Source organism: Bombina bombina, chromosome 11, assembly GCF_027579735.1.
Source record: "Bombina bombina isolate aBomBom1 chromosome 11, aBomBom1.pri, whole genome shotgun sequence".
NCBI lineage: Eukaryota > Metazoa > Chordata > Amphibia > Anura > Bombinatoridae > Bombina > Bombina bombina.
Window position 1 is genome coordinate 46495827 of NC_069509.1, and position 10252 is coordinate 46506078.

A 10252-nucleotide genomic window follows, 5' to 3' on the forward strand; every position below is an offset into this window, starting at 1 on the left:
TTTTTACCTCTGTAATTATCTTGTATCTAAGCTTCTGCTGACTGCCCCCTTATTTCAGTTCTTTTGACAGACATGCAGTTTAGCCAATCAGTGCTCAGTCCTAGGTCACTTTACGTGCATGAGCTCAATGTTATCTATATGAAACATGTGAACTAATGCCCTCTAGTGGTCAAAATGCATTCAGATTAGAGGCAGTCTTCAAGGTCTAAGAAATTAGCATATGAACCTCCTAGTTTTAGCTTTCAACTAAGAATACCAAGAGAACAAAGCAAAATTGGTGATAAAAGTAAATTGGGAAGTTGTTTAAAATTGCATGCTCTATTTAAATCATGAAAGTTTTTTTTGGACTTGACTGTCCCTTTAAAGAGGAAAACATTTTTACAGTACACTCCCCCTTTACACTCCAAAATAGTAAATATTAGGCATGTTTATTTTTTTTGTATTTGGCATTTGTTTTAGAAATAAATTCCTAATATATCTGCAGGAAGAGAGGCATTCAGATCTTTTTGGCATTAGATTCTGTATACTAGTGTAAAAGTGCAACATACTCATATCTGGATGTGCAAAGATACATGTGTGTTGCTCTTTGGCACAAGTAAATCCAGTGCAGAAAAGAGAAGAATTCCTCTGCCTGCAATTTAAACCTATATTTGGCATTGGTTTCTAAAACAAACGCAGTATATGAAAACAATGCACATGCCTATTTATTAAAACATCTTGGGGTCAATCCGATAAAAATCGTCGCCCGCAAAAGCTGGCGACGCCAATATTTGCGCGGGTTTGGTATCCTATATACGGCGTAACCTAGAAGTTACGCGCGTATATTTCTGCCGTCGCCCGTAGTTTTTTTGGCCATAGGCAGGTATACCAAACCCGCGCAGTTTGGTATCCAATATACAGCGTAAGGACTTACGTGGCGAAAATGGAGAAATCTTACTCCATTTTCACCTCGCCACAAAAAGCAGCCGTAAGAAGCCTTACGCTGAGTATTGGAGCCCCGTAACTCTCTAAACTAGCTGCTAAATAAAACCTAACACCTAACGCATGCGCAATGTCTATCTAGCTGTCAACCGCGATCTGCTAAATAAAACCTAACACCTAACGCATGCGCAATGTCTATCTAGCTGTCAACCGCGATCTGCTAAATAAAACCTAACACCTAACGCATGCGCAATGTCTATCTCCCTGTCAACCGCGATCCCCTGCCGCAATCCCTAATAAAATATTTAACCCCTAAACCGCCGCCATCTACATAAACTAACCCCCTACTGTGAGCCCCTAAAACCGCCGCCATCTACCTTATCTATCCCCTAATCTGACCCCTTACACCGCCGCCACCTATATAAAAATTATTAACCCCTAATAGAATCCCCCTATACCGCCGCCAGCTATATTAATATTATTAACCCCTAATCTAATCCCCCTAAAATAATTATCTCTATTACCAGCCCTTAAAAGGGTCTTTTGCGGGGCTTTGCCCCAAAGTAAACAGCTCTTTTGCCCTATAACCTGCCCTCCCTACACCGCCGCCACCTATATTAATAGTATTAACCCCTAATGTAAGCCCCTTACACCGCCGCCATCTATATTAAAATGATTAACCCCTAATTTAATCTACCTACCCCGCCGCCAGCTATATTATCTATATTAACCCTAAGTATATTATAGTTAATATAGTCATTACATTATATATATTAACTATATTAACCCTAATTATATTAGGGTTAATATAGTTACTATAGTATTTATATTAACTATATTAACTCTATCTAACCCTAACACCCCTAACTAAATTCTTATTAAATAAATCTAATTCATATTATAAACTAAAATATTCCTATTAAAATCTAAATACTTACCTATAAAATAAACCCTAAGATAGCTACAATATAATTAATAATTACATTGTAGCTATGTTAGGGTTTATATTTATTTTACAGGTAAATTGTTAATTATTTTAACTAGGTATAATAGCTATTAAATAGTTATTAACTATTTAATAGCTACCTAGTTAAAATAATTACCTAATTACCTGTAAAATAAATCCTAACCTAAGTTACAAATACACCTACACTATCAATAAATTAAATAAACTACAAATATCTATCTAAAAATACAATTAAATAAACTAAACTAAATTACAAAAAAAACAAACACTAAATTACAAAAAATAAAAAAAAGATTACAAGATTTTTAAGCTAATTACACCTATTCTAAGCCCCCTAATAAAATAATAAAGCCCCCCAAAATAAAAAAAATTCCCTACCCTATTCTAAATTAAAAAAAGTTCAAAGCTCTTTTACCTTACCAGCCCTTAAAAGGGCCTTTTGTGGGGGCATGCCCCAAAGAAAACTGCTCTTTTGCCTGAAAAAAAAAAAACACAATACCACCCCCAACATTACAACCCACCACCCACATACCCCTAATCTAACCCAAACCCCCCTTAAATAAACCTAACACTACCCCCCTGAAGATCTCCCTACCTTATCTTCACCACGCCGGGCCGAACTGCTCATCCGATCCGGGCGATGTCTATCCAAGCGGTAAAGAAGAAATCTTCATCCCGGCGATGTTTTTATCCAAGCGGCAGCAAAGTCTTCTTCCATCCGCCAGCATCTTCCATCAAGCGGCATCTTCAATCTTCTCTCCACCAACGCGGAGCATCCATCCCGGCTGACGACTGAACGACGAATGAGGTACCTTTAAATGACGTCATCCAAGATGGCGTCCGTCGAATTCCGATTGGCTAATAGGATTCTATCAGCCAATCGGAATTAAGGTAGAAAAATCTGATTGGCTGATTGAATCAGCCAATCAGATTCAAGTTCAATCCGATTGGCTGAACCAATCAGCCAATCAGATTGAGCTTGCGTTCTATTGGCTGATCGGAACAGCCAATAGAACGCAAGCTCAATCTGATTGGCTGATTGGATCAGCCAATCGGATTGAACTTGAATCTGATAGGATTCTATCAGCCAATCGGAATTAAGGTAGAAAAATCTGATTGGCTGATTGAATCAGCCAATCAGATTCAAGTTCAATCCGATTGGCTGAACCAATCAGCCAATCAGATTGAGCTCGCGTTCTATTGGCTGATCGGAACAGCCAATAGAACGCGAGCTCAATCTAATTGGCTGATTGGTTCAGCCAATCGGATTGAACTTGAATCTGATTGGCTGAGTCAATCAGCCAATCAGATTTTTCTACCTTAATTCCGATTGGCTGATAGAATCCTATCAGCCAATCGGAATTCGACGGACGCCATCTTGGATGACGTAATTTAAAGGTAACTCATTCGTCGTTCAGTCGTCGGCCGGGATGGATGCTCCGCGTTGGTGGAGAGAAGATTGAAGATGCCGCTTGATGGAAGATGCTGGCGGATGGAAGAAGACTTTGCTGCCGCTTGGATAAAAACATCGCCGGGATGAAGATTTCTTCTTTACCGCTTGGATAGACATCGCCCGGATCGGATGAGCAGTTCGGCCCGGCGTGGTGAAGATAAGGTAGGGAGATCTTCAGGGGGGTAGTGTTAGGTTTATTTAAGGGGGGTTTGGGTTAGATTAGGGGTATGTGGGTGGTGGGTTGTAATGTTGGGGGGTGGTATTGTGTTTTTTTTTCAGGCAAAAGAGCAGTTTTCTTTGGGGCATGCCCCCACAAAAGGCCCTTTTAAGGGCTGGTAAGGTAAAAGAGCTTTGAACTTTTTTTTAATTTAGAATAGGGTAGGGAAATTTTTTTATTTTGGGGGGCTTTATTATTTTATTAGGGGGCTTAGAATAGGTGTAATTAGCTTAAAAATCTTGTAATTTTTTTTATTTTTTATAATTTAGTGTTTGTTTTTTTTTTTTAATTTAGTTTAGTTTATTTAATTGTATTTTTAGATAGATATTTGTAGTTTATTTAATTTATTGATAGTGTAGGTGTATTTGTAGCTTAGGTTAGGATTTATTTTACAGGTAATTGGGTAATTATTTTAACTAGGTAGCTATTAAATAGTTCATAACTATTTAATAGCTATTATACTTAGTTAAAATAATTAACAATTTACCTGTAAAATAAATATAAACCCTAACATAGCTACAATGTAATTATTAATTATATTGTAGCTATCTTAGGGTTTATTTTATAGGTAAGTATTTAGATTTAAATAGGAATATTTTAATTAATAATATTAATATTAGATTTATTTTAATAAGAGTTTAGTTAGATAGGGTTATTATACTTAATATATATATTTAATATATATATATATATATATATATATATATATATATATATATATATATATAATATAATAACGATATTAACTATATTAACCCTAATATAATTAGGGTTAATATAGTTAATATATATAATATAATAACTATATTAACTATATTAACCCTAATATAATTAGGGTTAATATAGTTAATATAGCTGGCGGCGGTGTAGGGGGATTAGATTAGAGGTTAATACATTTATTATAGGTGGCCGCGGTGTAGGGGGATGTAGATTGTAGGCAAAAGAGCAGTTTACTTTGTGACAAAGCCCCGCCAAAAGCCCTTTTAAGGGCTGGCAAAAGAGCTCAATTCTTTGGGGCATGCCCCGCAAAAAGCCCTTTTAAGGGCTGGCAAAAGAGCTGTTACTTTGGGGCAATACCACGCAAAAAGCCCTTTTCAGGACTATTTGTAGGGTTAGACTTAGGTTTAGTGGTAGGGATAGTTTAGTATTTTAGGGGTTAAATAATTTAATATAGATGGCGGCGGGGTAGGGGGATTAGATTAGGGGTTAATCATTTTAAAATAGATAGCGGCGGGGTAGGGGCTCACTTTAGGGGGTAGGTAAGATAGATGGCGGCGGTGTTAGGGGCTCACTTTAGGGGGTTATAGATTTTATATAGCTGGCGGCGGTTTAGGGGTTAATAACTTTATTATGTTGTGGCGGGGTTTGGGAGCGGCGGTTTAGGGGTTAATATATATTTTATTGTTAGGATAGAGAGGGGGGATAGCGGATAGAGGGTTAGACGTGTCGGGCTATGTTAGGGAGGCGTGTTAGACGTGTCGGGCTATGTTAGGCAGGCGTGTTAGACAGTGCGGGTGATTTAGACTTTAGTCAGGTTTTGTAGGCGCCGGCAGTTTCTAACGTGCCGTAAGTCACTGGCGACGCCAGAAATTTGTACTTGCGCAGATTTCTGGACATCGCTGGTTTATCAGACTTACGGCACTTTAGCATCTGACGGCGCCGTATATGGGATAGCTCGAGTTGCAAGCTGAAACTGCGGGCGACGCGGGTTCCCTCGCTTGCGCCGCAAACTACGCCGTTTATCGGATTGCGCCCCACATTGTAATTTTGTTAACTTTCCCTGCAATTTAAACCTGAAAAATTGGAGTTTTTCACAGCCCCAAAATAAGTTGGAATGCGTCCAGCATTAACCAATACACTCACCCTGCAAAATGCTACACAGTGGTTGTTTAAACACTGCAAAAACTCATGTATGCACAACAAAATACCCTTTATGCAAAAAGTACAGCGTTGCTCCCCTTCAAATAGAGTTGAATCCCCAACCTCTAAATATAAACAAAGCATACAAGAAAAAATGAAAGCTGCGCCTTAAAGAAGTCAGCTATACAAAACAACATGTATGGAAATATATTACATTTATTATATAAAGTACAAAGAACCGCCAGTGGTATATTAGAACATACAGATAAATGAATAAAACAGAGATTAAAAGGTTAAAAAGTGAATTATTAAAATGCACCGCTTGGAAAATGTATGTAAATGTATCCTCTCTGGGTTCAGAAGCCGTTTCAGAAGCCATTTTTTTTAAGATTGAAAAAAGCTGTAAAAGCTGAAACACGTCGATGACATCATGCGAAGTCGCTATTTTCTGTGCTAAGAATTTCAGAGCGCGCTGAAATATTTTTTTTAGCAAAGATTGTGTTGGGGAACAAAAAAAGGTAATCCGTTCCTTCTATTGGCCCCCAGCTATACCACGTGACCGGAGTTCACGGAAACGGCTTTTGAACTCAGAGAGAAGAACGCAGAGTGTTTGGCTTGGAACAAGGCCAAGATACAAGTCGCTACACGAGTGATGAAAGTAGACTTTCAGATTCCGGTGAATTCATATCCCAACTTGGACACTTTACACTTGCTATTGCTATATTGCACACGACACTTTAAGACTTCAATAAAGGACCATTCGAGCTTCCCTAATGCAGGCTAGCGGACATTGAGTGACCTGGAGATACAGGGTCCCTACAAACATCAGTATACCTGCAATTAGAGGGCAATACTACTAAGCGGATTTAACTCTATTTAGAGACAATCAGCGAAGCTTATCTTTTACCGCTCTGCCGATTCATTTTTTAGATATACAGTTTGTTTCCTTTTTGGATACATTTTTCAAGCGGTGCATTTTAATAAGTCACTGTTTTAACCTTTTAATCTCTGTTTTATTCATTTATCTGTATGTTCTAATATACCACTGGTGGTTCTTTATACTTTATAAAGGTTTATTTCCAAGATTTCGTTATATAATAAATGTATTATATTTCCATACATGTTGTTTTGTATAGCTGACTTCTTTTAGGTGCACCTTTCATTTTTTCTTAAAAACTCATGTATATCTATCACAAATCAGCTTCAGCAAAAGAAATAAGATAAATCTACTCAAGAGGCCTTTCAGAGGGCATGATCCTACATTAGAAAAACAATTTGTGTGTGTATATTTGTATGTGTCTATGTATTGTACAGGAAATCGTATTTTTGTTTTTCTAAACTTAAAGAATATCCGAAATAATGCACCAGCAATATTTAAAGAAAACTTAATATACTGACAAAATGTGTCAGTAGTTATTAGTTTCCTTTAAATTCATGTTAAAGGCTTAATACCTTCCTTAAAGTGCACTGGAGAGTGCGCTAATTCAATCCTCATCTTGCCCGGTTCCTATAGCTTCCAAACATTTACATTGGTTTAACGAAAACTAACGTAAATGTTTAATGAAAATTAAAATGTTGTTTCCTTATTTTCTTCTAAGTGGAGAACAAGTTTAATTCTTCTTTAGAACAGTGGTGCTAGCACACCTTTGGGTTACTTTATGGGAAAAAGGAGTTAGCGCAGCCGCGCTGTCCGACCTCCAGATGAAAGTGAGGCTTTCGCTCGCACGCTAATATTTTACTTTCAACTTGTAATACGAGGGTTATTGATTTAACTTAAGTGGTGATAGCGCTTAATAGTGCTAATATTTTTGCACTCCACTTGTAATCTAGCCCATAATTGTCGTAAGGAAGTTAGGTTTCTATCATGTCCCCTTTATCACATTTGTACATTTACCTTCTTGTTTTTATTATTCTCTTATTTACAAATTAATCAGTTTTCCTTTTTTTTTTGTTTCTGTTTGCGTTATATACCATATTACAAAATACTCCTCCACGTTTGGGCATCAATCCAAGATAATTACGGGTTTTACTCTGCCTCTGACGTCTCTGTACCGGAGTTGTGCGACGAGGGAGAAAAGGTGACTTTAAGTTGTTTCATGAGGGGAAACGTCCCGAGAGATATTAGAGTCATGTGGGAAAAGTGCTTGAATAATGAGCGGGCAGTATACTCAAAGGAAGACGAAAACTATCAAATCACTGAGAATAAATCCGGAGGGAAATTTTATTCGTTTCTCACTTTCATCCCATCACTGGATGATTCTGGGGCTGTATTCACCTGCAGTTTCTCAGAAAATGAAGGAAGGATTCTTGCAGTTCGTCATTCGCAAGCTCTCACTGTTGCTGGTAATTATTTACTTTCTTATTGGTAGAACCTGAACTAGTAAGGACCAAAGCAAATACATATATGGGGCACTGGTAAAAATAATAATAATGTAAAAATACAGCCCAATTCTTCTCAAGGTCAAAAAATATGAAAAATGAGTGATGTCAAGTTTATAAAACGTATTTTGCAGTGTCAGTATTCAATATTTCCCCTCAACTCACAGTCTAGACCTGTGGTGGCTAACCCTGGATCCCCTGATGCTTCGGAACTACATTTCCCATGATGCTGAACTGAACTGCAGAGTGCCTAAGCATCATGGGAAATGTAGTTGTAAAACATCAGAGGATACATATTTTTCTTCAAAATGTCTTAATTTTCAAGAGTAAGTGCTTTGTGAACAGTTATCCACAGCTTTTTACAGCTATGCTGCATGATGCATCGCTTTCAAGTGCTTCAACATTTGGGTATCATGCCTCTTTAGTATTTAAGTTATTCCCCACCTCACTCTAGTCATGAGCGCTGCCATATTGAACTCTAACTTTCTCTGCATTCCAGTACTCATGTGTTTGTGCATGTGCAGCAACTCCCCTCCAGATACCTGCAGTGAAACCTAAGTTCCAAAATGGCAGGACCCATAATTTGATGGAGGTGCAAGAAATGTTGTTAGTGATTAATATCTCTTTAAACTGTTTTGATAAATTAGGTGGATATAAACGCATTTGCATTCTTTTCTTATACTTTACTTCTCATCTCAGAACCCAAGAAAAACACCTGGTCTCGGACTTATCAAGACTGGGGATTCCGTGCATTTGACGAGAGTGCGATTACAGAGATGTGAGACCAGCCACCGTTTTATGTCCCCTTCAGCACCCTGACTCCACTCTTGGATATAACACTGGAGGTTCCAGGGAGGACAAATCACAGAATGTCAATTATTAGCTGCTTTCTTGGGGTGTCCTATTGGCTGAAGGATGCGCTTAGCTTGTGTACATGATATAAATGTGTGTGCATCTTAATATGATGTGTCCCACGCACAGCAAATGAGTATGAATCTGCACAATAAAAACCTAAAATGTTTCATAAACCTTTTCCTGCCAGAGGCACCAACTCATTGGAAAAAGCAGTGAAACAGTAATAAAACATTTTGCAAGGCAGCTACAAAATATATCAGTGGTTACATACTGGAAGACAATTTAATTGTCTCTATAATAGCAGTTGCATTATATCATAGTGAAATGGTTGTTATCAGTACCGATGTATTAATGCAGCATGGGCATTATCAGAACGACACACCAAACATCGTATTTTTTAATATTTATGTATTTATGAAACTCTTGTAAAATAGCAGGTAATATAATATAAGTGTAAAAATAAAGATGGGATCTATTTATCTGGGTATTTTTGTTTCCATACAGTATTTGTATTTATACTGTATATGTATTCTGTTTCTTTTAAATGTTTTTTAATGGATTTTTCAGGATGGGGGGAATTTGCAGTATAAAATGTCTAGGTTGTTAGAATTGAAGTTATCAGGTTTTATTTTTCTCATACAATGATTTTAAAATGGTCTCTTCTATTTTGTGTATCTGCATTAACAACAAACCAGTTGGTTCTTGTCAATAACTTCTCTGTGGTGAAAATATGGCAGGAATAATATATTCACCCTACTAATGTTATGAGCAGTATGGATACTCTGTTCATAGTCATGATGCAGGCCACTTATGTTTTAACCCTTGGATGCCAAAGAGATCTTAGTAACAAACTCTGTTCAACCTATAGCTACCACCCAAAGGTTAAAGGGTAGCCTTAACCAAAACACTGAACACTGTCATAGACCTAGGGGCTGATGCTATTGTTACCATGGCAACCACATTGATGTGTTGATGCTGTATGTTGCATTGAAATTATGATGGTGACGTTTATTCCTGTGATATTATTAGGGCACAAATGTAACTGGATACCAGCCAATTATAACTGTTTTTTGGTCATATATATCTATAACCTTTTTTTATTTTAATTAAGCAGCGCATGAATTATATCTGTATCTTCAAACTTGTTAGATAGTAAAAAAATGGTATAATTTTCTTTCTTTTTTTATTTTTACTGCACATATTACAGGACTGGAATGCATCAAATAACAATTAAAATAAGAATTTGCTACAGTTAAAGATCTAGTTAAGAAATGTATTAGTAAACTTATATTTTTATGTTGTTTTATATCCTTAAACTGTCTGGATTAAAAACATATAAATGAGAATTTTGTAATATAATGTATTTATATAGTTGCTTGAATAATATATATAGCACCAGTATATTTTACACAAGTGTGTCCCTTTAATAGCAATAGCAAGAACTACAACACCCTTTTATATTGTGAAGGAGGACCAAACTGAAGCCTTTCCAAACTTCAAGGTAAAGGACATAAAGATGAAGTAATCTGCATTTCTATTCCCATTAAAGGGACAGTAGTGTTCCGTATTTTTTCTCTCCATTAAGCAGTTCTCAATTAGC

At 36.9% G+C, this 10252-nt stretch overlaps 1 protein-coding gene across 1 annotated transcript in view; it reads left to right on the forward strand.

Moving 5' to 3' along the window:
* LOC128642369 (tyrosine-protein phosphatase non-receptor type substrate 1-like) overlaps window positions 1-9998 on the forward strand; it is a 35564-nt gene extending 25566 nt beyond the window's left edge. The window contains exons 7-8 of the mRNA XM_053695119.1: window positions 7432-7761; window positions 8497-9998. Coding sequence (XP_053551094.1) covers window positions 7432-7761; window positions 8497-8579 — 413 coding nt within the window. The 3' untranslated portion in view covers window positions 8580-9998. The remainder of the gene's footprint in view (window positions 1-7431; window positions 7762-8496) is intronic.
* The last annotated feature ends 254 nt before the right edge of the window (window positions 9999-10252 follow it).